Here is a 17,861-nt window from a genome sequence, read left to right on the forward strand (position 1 = left end):
TATACAGCTACACACACACACACACACACACACACACACACACACACACACACACACACACACACACGTATACAGTTGTTGTGCTCTGATCCGTTTCCGTCTGCAGCTGCTCTGTGTGTTTAGAGGGGGCGGGAGAGCATCGGCGTTTTGGCGCGTGCATAAGCTCTCTGTCAGCCGCAGTGGTTATTATGCCATTAACGTAATGATGTTAGGCGCACGTCGCCGCTGGAGCGAGAGGAGAGCACTGGCGAAATTATTAAAATGCGCGGCGAGCCCGCGTATAATCGACGAGAGTGTGAGAGAGAAAAAGTACACTTAACGTAAAAGGCCTGGCGCTTGATTTATACGCATAGGTGTACTTTATTAAAAGTGCGAACTTTTCTCGACTCTCGGAGTATAGGACGTGGGTAAGCGCAGTAGAGCGTGTGATTATTTTTTCACGGAACGCACACGTCAACATCCGAAAACACATTTCAACGAGCGACGATCAAAGCGAGCGGTATAGGCAAATTACCCAAGGGGACTGTATTTTTCAGGACATATAAGCAGGTATTATATTGGATCCGGTGGTCGTGCGTCATGCCACGGGATTTAAAACTTCGTTAGGATCACAGGTCGCGAGATTCCACAAGTGCTACCGCAGCAGTAGGGAGTCGTGGTGCGGAGACACTCGATAACGAGATATGAAAGGACGCCGAGGAGCAAATAAACTAAGGGGAACACGAAGGCAATTAGCGAGTCGCGCGATCCCATCAGTCAGAGTCGAGCGAACATGGGCCAGTTCATAATCTAGATCGTAAAAGGGATGGAAAGAGTAGAGTCTCGCTTTGCTCGTCGCAGCGATTTTATAATCCTCTCTATAGAGGAGCGTATAGGTGCAGCTGGAAACGTCAGTTGTACGCGCGGGGAAATGGTCGGCTGCGTTATCGATTGCTTTCTGCTCCGATGGCACGGATTCGTTTCTCTCTCTCTCTCTCTCTCTCTCTCTCTCTCTCTCTCTCTCTCTCTCTCTCTCGAGGTTTTACTCGAATCTCAATCAGGAGTGAAGCACTTTTACGCCGATGACTGTATATTACGCTTTGCAGAATTTTTTGGTTACAGCGGTGGGATAGTGTATAGAGTTGTAACGTATTAGCTTTACACGCTCGGACCTTTGAGGGTCCTTTGAGACAGCTTCCGATAATGCGACAACGGCCGCGACAGAAGAAGTAATCAGGCATGATGAAAGCAGCGCAACGACGAGCTTCACCGTCATATCTTTCGCTTCTTGATCTCGGCAAAGGGAGAAGCGCCACTAGTCGTAACTTTATTCCCGGAATGTCTCTCTTTCGATAACGCTTCCTACGCGCGCAACTACTCTTCCCTCTTTTGACACTGGAAGTTTATACGTTTCGTAATTATAAAGGGCTTTCTCGAAAACTCGAATTTTCAAATCGGGAATTCTACGTAATTGGATTGTTTCAATTTTTTTCTTTTATACAACTATTGAAGCAGTTTCGAAAAAAAATGGAGCAGAAGCTCTTCATTAAAATACGATATGGAGCTTCCATAGTTCGACTATCCGCGATTGGATGAATCGAGTTTCGCTGTTAATTAATAACGAAAAATCGACGCTTTCGAACATCCGACCGAATATTACCCAGAATCCGTATAACGTTTTCCATATATTGTACCGCGAATTCGTGTTTACATTTTTTTTCCTTAAATTCGACGTTGGTTAAAAATTAAAAAATGATTTTCCGGAATTTTCGTTTCGGGCACCGAGCGAATAATGCTTCCAATTACCGCATATACAGCGAATAAAAATCAATTCCAAAACCATACTCACATGAGCGTGATTCCAGACCTTAGGCTTAGGACTAGACCTGCTGGCGGCGACACTCGCAGTGACGGCGTTGACTATCGGCCCTGAGATCGTCGTCGATGATTTGACGATAGGCTTCGCCCCGGTTTTCTGCACCTGGCCGTTCGTCGTCGTCCCCGTCGTGCTTTGCTGTTGCTGTGTCTGATTTTGAGTCTGAACAGTGACTTGCTGCTGTTGCTGCTGCTGTTGCTGTTGTTGGGTCTGCTGCATTATCTGCTGGATCAGCTCGAGCTGCTGCTTCGTCAGGCCTTCGTTGCTGCCGCCCGGACCGGTAGACCCCTGCGTTTCGAAAATAAAAGTTAGGTTAGGTGTCTGGTACTGATATATAGATCTGTGTGAATTTACGAAGAGAGCTTGCGAAGTTCTTCATCGTTCCGCGCCAACCGAGTCCACTATTACGTCTTGGACCGGGGCTCAAAAAGGATCAGGGGTTTAAATGAAAGCCGAATAAAAATGCGAAACGCCCCAAAGAGTTAATTATCCAGGAGAGTAAAGAGGCAGAAATTCAATTCCCCTCTCGCTCTTTTGAGGGAAAAACTTGGGAATTCCGCAGAGCGAGCTCTACTGGCGCCGACCAATTATCGCGATTACGCCGCTTCAAATTACTCGCCGAATTAACTTTCGTTCTCAGCGGCGCGATTTCGCCGCGTCGTGACTCCTTTCAAAAGCATTCTTCAAGTACACGCCGGAGAGCCTTTCATCGTTATTGCGGAGCCATGGCGGTCGTCATCGTCGCGTCGCGCAGAGAGAAAATCCTGTGAAACGAGATTCGCCATCGGTATGTGGGCCGCGAATCCGTGGTTTTCCGCTTCTCGCGTGTGATTCTTTACGAGAAAGCTTTGGTCGAATGGTGTACTTGCGGGGGTGGATGTAGTGCGCAGTCGAATTAGTTTGATGCAGGTGTGGGCGATGACGAACGTTCCATTTAATCCTCTTTTTTACTCATGTGGATAAAGCGCGTGGGTTTTTCTCTCTAAAGGCAAACCTGCTCTGCTTTTAGTTTGATACGTAGGAATAAATAATTGAAAGCGTGGAGTAAGAACGGGAAGGAGGATCGGAGACAAAAGAGCTTCGACGGCGGCACAGACACAATAAAAGCGGAGAAAGTGGGGATCAGTTCCTTTACTGCCACATTCCGCTTACGTGTTCGACATAAATGTCTCGGGGCCATATAGGACGGTATTACTGACCATAAGCCTCCTCGCGAGTAATACCACGGAGTTATGCTCCAAGATCCGCTCGTTTGCGGCTGTAACCTAACTATTCAAACATTCATCGTTGATAAAAAAACCTTTCCGCAAAATTAAAAGCGTCCTCGAAAATCCTACGCAGAAGTCAAAAGAAAAGCAGAGCCGCTCAAGCTCCTCCTGAGTGCTTCCTTATACACCACGGGAACAAAGGATCCGATCTCGAAAAAGGGAAAATACGAGCCGGCGTACTTTCCCGCCCGCTCGTGCGTTTACGCCTCCCGCGAGGGACAATGTCGCCGGTATGACGAAAAAAAGACACTCGCTAAAACAAAGTGCCTCCCCCGCACAATCCTTCGCGATGTGTAATATACGCAAAGGTGTGCGAGGGAGAATTCTTTCCTCATCCGCTTTTTGTCTTATATATAGACGCATATACAGAGCTGCATATAAGCGCAAGCGCGAAGAGATGATGGATTAGCCGGGGTTGCCGGAGGATTTAAAGTTTACGGCCGCGTGCGCGCGCGGGAAGGATGAAGGAGATGAGGAGCGATGGGCTTGGAAGGAAGTTGTAGCGCGCGCGGGAGAGGTGCAAAATTTATCGGAGCGCGAGAGGAATTCTTTTTTGTTCGCGCGTACTATGGGAATATGGAATATCGCGGCTTTGGAACTTTCTTTATTTTTTCTCTCTCGAAGCTTCCTCCTTTCTTGGTATTGTTCGTATTTTCGAATTCGAATGCGGAGACGCGCGTAAAAAGCTCGTTTTTGAAAACGAGGCTATTGTTCGCGGCGAATATAATCAATCGATTGATAAATTACCGAACGAGGCTCGAATCCAACAATACGGTATTGTGAAACTCCGAACAATATAATCCGGGTATAAAAAGGGAGAATCGCGAAACGCTCTTGGCGTAAGAAAAATTGAAATCAGTAGCGCAAGCCTTCTCTCTCTCTCTCTCTCTCTCTCTCTCTCTCTCTCTGTCTCTCTCTCTTCCACTTTTTGTAATTAGCCGCGGCTTCAAAGTTTCAGCGACAAAAGGGCTCGGCTAGAGCAGCAGAAAAATGTTTAATACATGAAATCCGGCCGTCCCTCTTCTTTCTCTCCCTCCCGTTATAATTATTTTAACAAAAAACGTTCGTAGCCTTCGCGTTCTTTTCCCGGAAACTTTTTGATCTGCGCCGCTTTAAAGCGAGCGACGCGCGATTTTAATTCTCTCGTTCTCTCGAACCCATACATCCCCGTGCTCTCGCGAATCGAAATGGAAATTCGCTTCGGTTGAAGCGCTCTGTACGCGCGAACGCGTAGCCTGCAAATAATTAGATCGTAAAACGGGCCCCGGTAATCAGTTTAACGTCCTAATTTAACGATTATCTCTTCTCGGGCTTTCTGTGTCTCGCGCGAGCGCTGCGGCGAAAGTTTGCGAGAGAGAGAGAGAGAGAGAGAGAGAGAGAGAGGGAGAGAGAGAGAGAGAGAGAGAGAGAGAATCCGTAGAACAAGCGGATTGGACTGCCGATTAAAATTGGATTTGTTAATTACTGCGAAGAGGGGGGAACGGTGCAGCGGCTCTCGCCTTATTAGCCTCGTCCTTCTCTCGCACCGAGTTGCGTAATTCGCCAGACCGAAGCGTGTTTGTCACGATTACGCGGTTTTTTTAACTAGAAAAGGACGATTGATCGGATCTCTAGCGGATTTTTTGAAAAAATCAGAGCGAGCTTGAGTAAGCCAAAAGACGGAGCAGGGGGATGGCGAAGAAACTTTTATTTCAGAAAGATTTAAGAGCGAGTTATATGTATGCGTCCTCGCGCGCAACTTAAATACTTTTTCCAAGTCATTTAACTCAATTCTATTGCGACATTTTTATCTCGAGGCCGGCGCTACGCACGAAAGAGAGAGAAACAACTTAAAAACGCCTTAGTCGTCGCGCCTCCGCGACTTTTTAGTATATCGCGAACCGAACTTCCCGTCTCACGACTTTCTTCGTTTCCCTTTATCTCTCTCTCTCCAGCTATATATGCTGAGCATATGTATAAGAGGGGCGAGAGAGAGAGAGAGAGAGAGAGAGAGAGAGAGAGAGAGATGTCCCCGGTGACGTGTTTCCAGTAGAAACTGCGCACAGCCAAAGTTTGACGCTATCGCTCTTTTGACAAATAGCCGGCGCGATTTGCGAACTAGCGAATTCGCCGAAGAGTTTTTCCCCCACGTCCTGTCACTCCGTACCTGTATCTCGTATCATCGATGTTTTTAACTTTCTGAATCTTCGGGTCTAGTCGCGAGTATTCGTATTCGAAGAATTCTTTATAACTCGCGGCGAGTATAAGAGAGAAAAAGGAGTCGACGACAAAAAAGTTCGCGCGGCTCTCGGGATTTAAATTAATTAAGCCAGATTATATCTCAAGGCGTCAAAACTTCAATACTCTTTTCGCGGCGGCAGCGTGAATGAGAGGGAGCTTTTTCCGCCTTTTGCTCTTTGACCTCCCTGTAATTCTTCTAATTCGCCCGTAGCTGCACGCAGCTGAACTTATTGTTATTATCATCGTCGGAGGGTATACAGCTGCGTCAATTTTCATTTTCCAAGTTGCCGCTGCTTTTTCGCAGCACTTCAGCGCAAGTTTCGCTGTATCTCACTTAACTCTCGGAGTGAGTTCGAAGGAGCTTTCGCTCTCGCTTTTTTGCGTGTCTTTTAATCCGGCCTTGCGTGGATGATTCTTAATCATTGGGTCGTGTACACAAAGCTCTCATCTTTGCGGAGAAAAATCTGCATCGCTTTTCGTTAGACACGGCTGACTTTCAGGTTATCGACGAGCGTAGCGGAAAGTCCGGGAGGGAGAGCTTTCGATGCTGCGCTTTGATACCGATCGGGTATAAACTTGCCAGGAACTTTCCGTTCATTTTGAAACTCGCCTTCCAAGTTCATAACGCCGGAAAATTCCATTCCGAAGGGCGTTTAGTTCGACAAACAAATCAGATATCCCGCACTCCGCGCCCGACAAGTTTCCACACAGAGGGTGAGAGAGAGCTTTTGCCCCACTCATTTCTCTCGCTCCGCCGCCGCGGGTTTCCACTTCGGACTTTTCAGTTCTTTCCTTTTATCTTTCTTATCATATTTCAGCCGCCGAACCGTTCGACTTGTTCGATTCCTTCAACTTCCTGGTCTTGACGAGTTTCTGGCCAGAATTTGGCTAAAATCGGGAGTATAATTCAATCTCTCGTAATTACTTCGATCAGACCGTAGAAGCCAACGATCAAACTAGCTGGCAGATTGTTGCTCGGCGAAACGAAGTTCATTCGATATCGCAAGCTGCCAGTGACACCTGCCCGTGCCGTCACTCGGAGCTTTCGACGTCTCTCGATCCTTATACCGCCCTTCTCTCGAATAAGTTCGCAACCGCTGCCCTACGCGGCTCTACCTACGCGTTTACGCGACTGCGGTCGAAGGAGTATGACGAGCTTGAGGGTATTTTGAGATTTGAGCTGGGGCGAACTTTATCGCAGCACCGCTGAAAATATCTGGAATTGATCGATGGCAAATTGATAAGCAATCAAATCTTTCCCCGAAGCTCATCGACTACCTGCCATCCATCACGAAATGCGTCATCGTGTTCATAATCGAAGCTTTAATCCAATGAATAAATGAGTAAACACACGGGATTGCCCACGTCGCGAAGAAGATACGAGAAAATAGGAAGCTTTCCGAGAATCGCGTCCCTTATACATTTCAATTTCCGCGAAACTCAAGCTAGCTCAAAAGTCACGCTTGAATTTCCTTTACTCCTCTCTCTATGTATGTACCTCATACACGACGACGGAACATCCCGCCGCTCGACTTTCGGGACCAGCGAAGCATGTCGACAGCCAGGAGACAAAGAGGCGAAGAAGAAGAAGAGAAGCCTTGAGCGCGTATTGCCCCACATAAAAGTCTTTTATTTCCTACAGCTGCAGAGCCGTCGCTCTGCAATAAATCGCTTTTTTTCACTACTACTCCCGCGAAATCCCGTTATTCGGACGAAGATCCGCGCGGCGGCAGCGAAGCTTTACGATCGCGGGGGCGAAATTTTTCTTCCCCTTTGTTTTCCCCCGACAGCTGAAAATGTGTAATACATTACCCGCAGCAGCAGCGTATGCATCGATGCGAGGCTTACATGCATAGTAACATCGGATATGACGGGGGCACGTGTACATACGTGCGCGGTTTACGGCGGAGTTGCGCGGCCCTTCCGCGGATATGCTTATTTGTTTCTCTCGCGAGGTGATGGAGGAGCGACTTTTACGCTCGTTCTCTCTGTATCTACCTGTATCGAGAGATAGACGCGTAGGTGGCAGGGGCCGGGCTCGATGCGTCAATTCCTATCTATGCAAGCTTACGACGCCGATCGATATCCCGAAGTCGCAGATGTATTTCATAAAGCTCTAAGTAATCACCGGAACGACATCGGTGCAGCTTCATCGTGTACACACATTTTTTTTTGTTTTTTTTTACAGAACCATTTAAACTCGCACGTGTAAACCTTCGATCGCCGTGCGAGTCAAAGTCAAACACACACATGCCCAATAATGAATATCAACAATCTATCCAATTCACTCTCGGCGAAAGCTCGATTTCTGTCTCTCTCTCTCTCTCTCTCTCTCTCTCTCTCTCTCTCTCTCGCAAAAACTGCTGCAAAGCTCGGAGGAAAAAAGCCGAAGGAGAGATAGCTGCGCAGCAGCGAATTTTAATTCAAACGAATAAATTTGCACGCATCTGTTACGGGCGAGTATAAATCTCATCCTCTCGCAGTTCTCTCTCTCTCTCTCTCTCTCTCTCTCTCTCTCTCTCTCTCTCTCTCTCTCTCTCTCTCTCTCTCCTATCAAACGAATTCAATTCGCATCCGCGGCGTATCTCTCGCTCTCTCTCGCGGCAAATGAAGTATAAATAACCGGGGCGATACACACACGCGAGGGGCGTTGCCAGGGTGCGGATGTGCGGGCCGTGTAACGTAGGTATTCACACGGAGAGGCGCTCTCTCTCCGAGATTTTGATCTCTAATTAGCTGTATATCAAATGAACGCAAGAGAGAGAGGGACTGGCCAGCTGCGCCTAACGAACTGGCGATCTCTACCCCCCGCGGCGGTAGTTACGCTGCGCTGTACCGTGTCTGTGCTGTGGAATACACGGCTCTCTTGGACGATTGCGTTCTAACGCGAGTTTCCTCTGCTTCTTCTTTTTTAAATCTTTGTGTGTGTGTGTGTGTATGTGTGTGTATGGTGGAGATCTCTCTCCGCTGTAATTACAGATGAATATCGGAGGAGCTTAGAATCCGAGAAATATATACATCATTGAAATCGATAACGCTCATTAAAATCCCTCGAAAATACGATCCTCGACGTTTATACACGCGAGATGAGAAGGCGCATTGTTGTTGCTCTCGTTATTGAATTATTATCATCGAATCGAGAAGCATATCAAACGAAATCCCCCCCCCCTCCGTGTCATTTTATTCCGTTGTTTCGGATTTAACAATATACCGTTATACATCGCCTACACACGCCTGCCGTACCTATCATTTCATTCGAAACATCATAATTTTTCGTGCTCGGCTTAACAACAAAAGAACGTAAATACCTGGCCCGCTTCTCTCTCTCTCCCTCTCTCTCTCTCTCTCTCTCTCTCTCTCTCTCTCTCTCTCTCTCTCTCTCTCTCTGAACATCCATTTCCCATCTCTCCTACTCATATCTCGCTGTTGAGCGAACGTCATGTGCGCTCGCGCGGGCGGATTTTGCTTGTTAAAACTCTCGGCAACAGAGAGCGACGATGGAAACTTGAGCGTTAAACGCTACACATATAAATCTGGCGCTCTCGTTGCGTCTATATACGCACAAACACGCGGGGGCGTATTTACGAACGTAAATTTCCCTCTTACACACGAGGAAGAACAACGGGATTGACCTCGCGCTTATATAATGGAAAACTCGTCGTGGAAGATCCGCAGCCGCGTTATATTATACGTCTATCGCGAAGCTTCTTACGCTGCAGCTATATACGTGTACGGTGTATAAGCATAGACCTCTGGAGTCAGGAATATATACGAGGGAGAGAGATCCCGACTTAACTTCATTGACAAGGGAATTTCTGGGTTATTATGCCGGGGGGAGGAGGCGGAGAGCTCGAAAGATCCTGGCGACGGCATAACGGACTGGAGAGAGCAAACGCGAGTTGCTGTATACGTCGAGCTTACGTCAATTCCCCGTTTTCTCGGGAAGAGGGAGAGCAGCGCAAGCTATATATACCTAGAGAGTGCAGCGTCAGGACAGGTGAACCTCGACGGGTAATCTCTCGTGATCCTCGAGCGCCTCGGATATTTGTCCGCAAACTTATAGATGACGCTGCTGTTGCTGCTGATGCTGCTTTGTGGGTTTTGGAAGCAAGAGAGAGAGCTGGTCTGACGGTAATTTCTGCCGATATTGCACTGCGTGTTGCTTCAACGTCTTATATAATATCCTGATGCTGATGGCCGCGAGGCGGTGGCGTCGATCATCGGTGGGATATTGTATTTTTACGATTTTAGCCAGAAATTAGCTAGAAACTGGATAACTACACAGAGTCCTTTTTGATGCGCTTCCATTAATTCGGGCAACAGGGTTTGTTGGTCGGTCGATAATTTACCGACAGACAGTTCGCACGCGTTGACAGTTTTCTGACTAGAAATTGACTAGAAATTAGCTTCCATCAGCCTTCTCTCGCGCTTGTCTTCGTTCCTACAACCCGAAGATTCTGGAAACTTAACAGCATCAGCGACAAGGCCACACGTTCGTAATAAGGCAGCTCGGAAGTTGCGCTTGGAATGCGTTTGATTAAAGCTCCGAAAGCCTTATACGCTACATCAATCGATATTATATAACTGACGAACACACTCGACTATGTACCATACACACCGAAGCGCAAGATATCGGCCAAAATATTTCCCGTAGCTATAGAGCCCGTTATATCAAAAATTCCTCCGCCGCGAGCACATAATATATCCAGAGGGGGGATAAAAACGAACTATGCACGTGTGCACTTTATTCACCCCCCCCTCTCCGTATAGATCAGCGACAGAAAATTTCCAACCGGTCAGTATATGGAGAGCTGCTCCAATTTGAAATTCAAATGGCCGTTCAATTACGAAAAGTGCAGCGAGGAATTTTTCCCGATCGCCGCATTTAGATCGCTCGCTCGCGCATAAATTATCCTCCCTCGCGCGCATGCATCCAGTTAAAACAATCATTTTTCGGCATCGGAATTTCCAATACGTATACATATAAAGTGCGCGCAGTACTGCACGATAGAGAGAGAGAGAGAGAGAGAGAGAGAGAGAGAGAGAGAGAGAGGACATAACGAGATGATCGCGTATACTCACACCGCAGGCAAATGATATGCGCGATCGAACGTTACGGGCCTCTAATTCTCGATAAAATACTCTATAGAGCGCGAATCGAAGAACGGCGTGTGCATTTTTCGTTTACGCTCTCCATACGTATATAGTACACAGAGAGAGAGAAGGAGAGAGCGCGCGAGAACGAACGTTCATTAGCGAGCAGCATACAGCTCGTTGGAATGCATTACGAAATTATGAATTTTACCGGCAGCTACGACGCCGGAGAATATGCAAATGAGCGGTCAGCCCTCTCTCTCTCTCTGCGCCGATCATAGCGCTGAAATTATTCTTCATTGGCGCGCTAACTGGAATCCGCTGGTCCGCGCCAATTTGCCCGGGCAAAATTTACTTTATGTCGAGGCAAGAGTATTCGCGTGTCTGTGTGCGCGTCGAGCTACTCCCCAGAGGAACGAGAACGATGTATGCGGAGCGAGCGAGCGCGTGAGATACGAGTATGTACGGCTGCTGCTGCTGTGTACAGAGAGAGAGAGAGAGAGAGAGAGAGAGAGAGAGAGAGAGAGAGAGAGAGAGAGAGAGAGAGAGAGAGAGAGAGAGAGAGGGAACGATACAGTAGTTCTTAGAGGATGTACGCTGATGTTGTGCGCACCGAGAGGTATATCGCGGAAATTAGAACGGCTGGTGGAAAAAGAGCGAGAGCTGCGTTTGTTTAGAGCGGAGTTTTATGATGAGCTCGAGGGAAATAAAAGTGAGGATGATGTTGATTAAGGTGTGGATACGTGTGTGTTGAAGTAGCGAGGGTTTTCTGCGAGGAAATTAAAAACTAATGAATATTATCGATGGATCACGACCCATTAGGTACGAAAATTCGAAAGTCCGTTACACCCCCCGCAACCATATATAATATCCACGAATTTTACATCCGCAGCTCTACTGCAACTGATAGACATACTCACACAGGGCTCGGAAAGCTAATCCGCGGGAAATTTTGGATTTGCAAATGACGTGAACTATTTCAGAAGAGCTGCCGCGGCGTATAACGAGCAGCGCTCGTCAACGGCGAACAAATTGGCAGCAGCCGGCTGCTTTTGCGCAGTAATATTAATTGATACCTATAGCCTATAGCATAGAAATGCCGCTAGCGCGCATAATGCATCATTCATTCGCAGCAGCTCGTCGATGCGTCGCTCGATTGCCATGTGGCACACGGTAGTGCGCAATCAACGACTGCTAGTTACGAGAATCAATGTAGATCCCTTTCTGCGCTTTATGGCTTGTCGAGCGCGGATTAGCCGCGAATAATAGTTTTGAAAAAGAACGTCCAGAATTTCGCTGGTACGTACAGCGTTTTAGAAAGTCTAGGAGGAGAGGAAACGCGCGCGAAGGAACTCGATACGTCGTGTGTATCTCTCGATCCCGTCTCTCTCTCTCTCTCTCTCTCTCTCTCTCTCTCTCTCTCTCTCTCTTGGATCGGACGTATTTACTCGAGATACGTCGGATCTGCGCGCGAGAGGAAAGCCAAGGCGAAGAGAGAGAGAGAGAGAGAGAGAGAGAGAGAGCTTTGCGGCTGCGCTGCCTCGAGTCTAAGAGAGCAGAGCCTATAGGTGACAAGCAAAGGAGAGCTGTGTATTTGCTTGGATCCGGGATTAACATTAAAGCTAACTAGGAAGTCTGCTTCGTTGGCTATGCTACTGCTCGGCGTCGTTCGAATTCGATATATTTCAACTTATCAGTAGAGGCAATAAAAAAATCTGTAAATTAATCGCGGATCCATATCAAAATAAGGTATATCTTCATCTCTGCGCATCAGCTTTCGCCCGCGGCTGCAGCTCGAAAGATACTTCCTTAAGCTTCTTCCCCCCCCCTCTCTCTCTCTCTCTCTCTCCGAGACTTGCACGAGATAAAGCTCGAGACAGACTCTCTGCGAGAAAGCTCACGTCAATTTATCGTTTCCTCCATCCTTCCTCTTCCTTCATCCCCCGTCGACGAAACTACAAAGCCACGACGACGTCGGCGACGATCAAGGGGACTACACCATACTCGCTCGTCGTCGCAGCTACTCGTCGTCTGCTAATTGCGTTAAGATCCCGAGGCGCTTGCGTAAGATTGAAACGCACACCGTGGAAGACGCATAGACGCTCTTATTTTTGTCGCCGGCTATACAAGCAATAAGACGACTCTTATTGCGGCGGATTAATCACCGGATGGAGAGAAAGGGCCGAATTTCAATGCGCCGAGTGGAGTTATTGTTTTTAGAGGGAGGCTTGATGAATCGAGATGATTTTTCAAGAGACTCGTTACGCTCGTATACTGTGTATACTGGAAGCTAAGATCGATTAGGCAAAACGATCAGTGCGCCGAGTTTCTTAAATCCACAGGGCACTATGCATATAATATAGCGTGAAGTACATTGAGAAATCGAGACGGTGGTAGCGCAGCCTCTGGAAGAGCGAAAAAAGGGACAAAGCGAGCGGTGTTAATTTAAAAAGTTTTATGAGACTTAAATTAAAAGCTCCGTATCGCACTTCCGGCTCGCGAAACGGAAAGAGTCGAGCTGACTTTCTTCTCCTCTCTGGCGTGCCGTTGCGAGCTGCACACGACCTCTCTCTCTCTCTCTGTGCAGCGATTTAGAGTCACTACGACGACGGCACTCGTGTCAAACCAATTTACAGTTTATACTTGTGCAACTTTCTTAAAAATTTAATCCCGCCGAGGAGCTAATTACCTCTAGTCCTCGCAAGCTCGAATAAAGCTCGCGCGTTTGCGTTTTCACTCGATACCAGGCACTCGCTCGCTCGATCAAAGCGTATCGACATTAGAAAAGTCAAATAAGAAAGGAGGAAGCATCAAACATACATCTCGAAGTAGCTACGGCCAGGATAAATAGGATGGAGCTTGCGGAGCCACTCTCGCGAGAGCCAATACGCAAACACTTGCCTCGCTCGCTCGCGCGTAATTTGCGAACTTCGAGAGTCGACGCCCCGAGCGGCTGCGCGCACACACGTATACACTTTCTTAAGCGAGGGAGAGAGAGAGAGAGAGAGCAGATCGACTATGTTACAGCGTATACGTGTGTGTGTAGTTGCATTGAATGCCTCAGCCCTTCCATTCCGTATACGTAGGTACTTTATTTACTCTCTTGACCTCGTTGCCGTCGCGCAAAAGCTCGCGTTTCCCACGAGCCGTAAGTGAGAGATTTCGCGTGTGTGCCGCGCGCTTTTTCCCTGCGGTTGCAAGCACCTGCTGCTGGTTTTAAAAAAGTTTCGAGAGCGAAAGTTTCATTGCTGACGTAAATATGGCTCTTTTTTCCTACAAAAAAAAAGCTCGGGCTCTCATACCACTCGGGGGAAAAAAATTAAATTACACACACACACATACACTGGCGAAATGTTTATTTTCGAGAAGGAGATTGCGGAGGTCACGTGTTCTCGGGATAGACCGTCGTTAGATCGTCGCGAAGTTTTCCACGAGTCGAAAGTTCGATTTCCGAACTTGACGTTTTCGCGTATACTATACAACAAAGTGGCCACTACGGCAAATCGAATTTTAAATAAAAAAGGAAGAAGGAGCTCTCTCTCTCACTCGGGAGCAAATCGATTTCTCGAATCAATAAAAGAGCGCTTCTTCAAAACCTCTTTCCATCTCCTCTCTCTCTCTCTTGCTCGCCCTCTACTCCCACAAATCACGACTGCGCGCAACTCCCTGCAAAGAAACTCAAAGATCCCTGCTCTCGCTCGCTCTTCCTATTCCTCGAGATTCGAAAGCTCGCAGTCGCGCTTCGCGGAGCTTTCGCAAGCCTCGGCTCTACACGGCTGCTCTCTAGATGAAGCGCCATAAATCATGGCGCGTCTGAGAAGTTTTCATAGCCGGCCTGCGAGTCTTATACGAGCCCGAGCGAGACTTCTCATTACCCAAGTTCTCGGTCATCAAATTTTATTAACCACCCACCACTCGCCTTTCGCCCCTCCCCCCCCCCCCCTCGAACTCAATATCGCGAAGCTGCAGCTCTGTCTATATACGTATACAGAGTAGGAATGATTTCAGTGTAGCCGATCGAAAGGGTGATCCGCCAATTACGAGGGACACGTGTACCGCGCGCGGAATAAAATCTCTCGTAGCGGCGTTTACGCGTGTGTGCGGCGCAGGAGGGTATAGCACAAATTTTTATGAAAGTACTCAAATGGATATACCATTACGACTACAGCCGGCATCCTGATTACTCCACCGATACGTATATACATACCCAGAGAGAGTCAGGCAGGCAGGCAGGGCTGCTTTTACGGCATTTTTCGACATTATACGCCGACAGCAGCAGCAGTACCGGCCGTTATCCCTCCGCCGCCGTTTTCCCTTCTTTTTCTCGTTGAACGCGCTTATTGAATCCGACCGTCATAGCCCGGTTTTTACATCTTTTTACATTTTACTCGTCGGCGCTACTGCTCTGCTGCTGTCTTCTTTTTAACTTTTTTTACGACCTCGCGCTCGCACCGCACGCTCATTATCTCCTCTTGGCCTTTCCCCCCCCCCCCTCTCCCCTCTGCTTCGGCTTCTTTGTTCCCTCTGCCTGTGCTCTTTGAAATCGAGCAATAATACGCACCGAGGTTCTCTCCACTCGAAGCGGGAAGTAATTTCCCACCGGTTCTTTTATCGCGAGACTACGCAATCGTAATGAACGCAATAAAGGGTCAAACTTTTCCACGGCGATCCGCGTGTGTATTTACGAGCTGCTTTATGCGCACCCGAAACTTTTGACTTACAACACGTACGGACCTGTGCTAAGCTTTTTTGATAGGAGAAAAATGAGCTTTCACGTGTAATTGGTACAGCTTGCGAGCGAACTACACAGTACCGCTAAAATGACTCTCGTTTCAATTTGTTGAATAAAGATAAGGTTGATTCAACTCCCGCACGCGCAGCGTTGGCAAAATTAGTTAATTAATTTTATCGTCCAGTTATGCACGCAGTATATACACGTCGTTGTGCGAGCGAATCAGAAGTATGTATATAACGCAATTACTGTAATGGTTGGTATGTGCGCTCACTCTCTCTCTCTACACACACACACACACACACACACACACACATATATATATATATATATACGCGAGTGCGTTTGCGTAAAAATTGTTTGTACAGAACTATAGACAATGAAGGTAGTATTTGATTAAAGGCTTACAAATGAAAAACTCACTTTTAATTAAGCAGTACGCGAGCTTTCGCTAAAGTGACCTAGATATTACGTGGATTGTATGTTCTTTTTTTGCTGTTGCCTACAGCTTTCATTTCATTCTCGTTCGCGCAAAGGCTAGTATGTGCGTAGGGAGTTTTGAAAAATTAGCAATTAGCGGGATTCCGAGAGAGGACGAAGGCAGCTTTTTCGACGGAAATATTGGACACAAATAGGATTATACAAAATAATTGAAACATAGCGCTGATTGCGCTAAGAGCGGCGGGGTATATAACGAAGGCCGTGTGTCGTTAGCGGGTCTAACGAGCTGACGCTGTATACTGAAAATTATAGTTGTCCCAATAATTTTTACCGAAATTCTAGTAGTAAAGCCCAGCTATGGTCAGCCGGTAATAACCCAACGTCGCAAGCCCCCCATCTCCGAAGAAATAAAAACAAAAACACTGACCTTGATCTGAGCAGGTTGAGGCTCGGAAGCGAGTAGCTGTTTGAGCGCCGTGTGCCCGTGAGCTGGTGGCGTCGCAGTGGCCGCAGCTGAGCCTCCCGGTGTGCTGGGCGTGCTGGGATTACTCCCAGGCGTGTTGGGCGTATTCGGACCCGTAGCGGGGCTGCTCGGACTCGTGCTCTCGTTCACCTTGTTGCTCGCGTGGTGGTTCTCCGTGTGGCGGCGCAAGCTCCGCGCGTCGCAGTAGGACTTGCCGCAACCCTCGGCCTTGCACTCGTAAGGCTTCTTGTTGCGGTGGGTTAGCATGTGACCGTTCCTGAGGACAGAATTTTGAATTTATATGAGAAAATTGCATGAAAAGCTATTTCGACGCCCTATATCTGGAAATCCTCTTACGCTACACGGAAGCTCGTTCGGAAGTCGTATCGGTGGCAGGCATCGCAGACGCGACCTATTTCGAAGCTATACCCGTTTTCCGATACTAGTCTAAGGGGGGGAGCTAAAGAGGGAAATCCGCTGCGTTAAAAAATCCGAGGGTCGCGCCGCGAGGCACGATTCCTAGGAGGGAGGCGTCTCAAAGATAAGCCAGCCTCAAGTTATATATTTTCGTATATGGGTATGTGCCAGTGCAACAAGTACAGAGGAGCTCAGTCGATTATTGAACACCTGCTAATCAACGGTTAAACGTCAAAAAAAGCGGCTATTCGATTCAAACACAGTCGACAGTCCAATAATAGACTAAGCTCTCTCCTCGATGTTTATGCAGCATCAACAGGTCCTCTCTCTTTTTTTTTTTGCCCTCGCGCGCGCGTGAATCATCGACGCGCCGATTTCCGAATGAATAATTCAGCGTCGATATACACGCGTGTTAACGAAGCCCCATAGTCGAATGAACGTCGACAAAATAAACTTTTGAACAAAGCCAGTCTCTCTCACTCTCGTCATCGGCGAGCAACAAGTAGCCAGCCAACACGATTCTGTCTCCCCCCTCCCCTAACGCTTCGGCTTACAGAACGAGAGAAGAAGACGCTGGCAAAGGGGCTCTCGTACAGAGCTACTCTCCCCGGCGGTCATTGAGAAAGAAGTAGCAGACGACGGGGAGAATGAAAGAGAGAAGACCACTAGTACAGTTTCGTCATAATTGCATTAATCCGAGACTGCCGCGGCGGAAGCGGAACGACGTCGTTAAGAACGGATTCGAGATTAAGAGTAGATAAAACAGCTCGTAAGCGCGCGATACCACCGCCGGCGATAGCTCCTACTTGTGTGAGTGTGTATAGCTGCTCTCTGGCCACTTTATACTTTCTCTCTCTCGGAGACGAGAGTGACGTTATCTTGGTTGCGCTACTGTACACTTCAACGGCTTCTGCTGCGCTGTTTAGGTGATAAGTGCGAGGGAAATGTTTTAACATTTATAAAGAACACAAAAGACGCTAGAGAACACAATGGCTCTGCGAGAGAAAGTTTAGCTCGGGACTCCTTAAATCTTTTTAGACTTTAATTTGCAGAAGTTAATCGAGCCGTAAATCAATGAATTCACAATCGATCGACAAAAAAAACAGTCGTTGTATTTTTAAACTGGATACGTCCGGTGCAAAAGAAGAAACGGATATATACAAGGCAGGCTTCTATATGGACGGTAAATTAAGGAGAAACAAACTCGGATAACTCCGGACGTTCCTCTTTCCTCTTTTCTTCGGAAGGAAATTGTCTTCTAAAAGAACTCGGAAGACTGAAGGATTTAAGCACCTGCTTTAAATCTCTGAGGCGGGCCGATAAAATCGGTCGCGCCCATTCCTCCCTCCTCCCAGTGAGAGAGAAACTTTT

The 17,861-nt window shown here is 47.6% G+C and overlaps 1 protein-coding gene across 11 annotated transcripts in view; it reads right to left on the reverse strand.

Moving 5' to 3' along the window:
* LOC100123674 overlaps positions 1–17,861 on the reverse strand; it is a 248,220-nt gene that overhangs the window by 40,431 nt on the left and 189,928 nt on the right. For all 11 annotated transcript variants that reach the window (XM_031930805.2, XM_031930806.2, XM_031930807.2 and 8 more), the window contains 2 exons: positions 16,038–16,350; positions 1,829–2,143 (listed from right to left, as the gene is read on the reverse strand). In XM_031930805.2, coding sequence (XP_031786665.1) covers positions 1,829–2,143; positions 16,038–16,350 — 628 coding nt within the window. The remainder of the gene's footprint in view (positions 1–1,828; positions 2,144–16,037; positions 16,351–17,861) is intronic.

This window comes from Nasonia vitripennis, chromosome 4, assembly GCF_009193385.2.
Source record: "Nasonia vitripennis strain AsymCx chromosome 4, Nvit_psr_1.1, whole genome shotgun sequence".
NCBI lineage: Eukaryota > Metazoa > Arthropoda > Insecta > Hymenoptera > Pteromalidae > Nasonia > Nasonia vitripennis.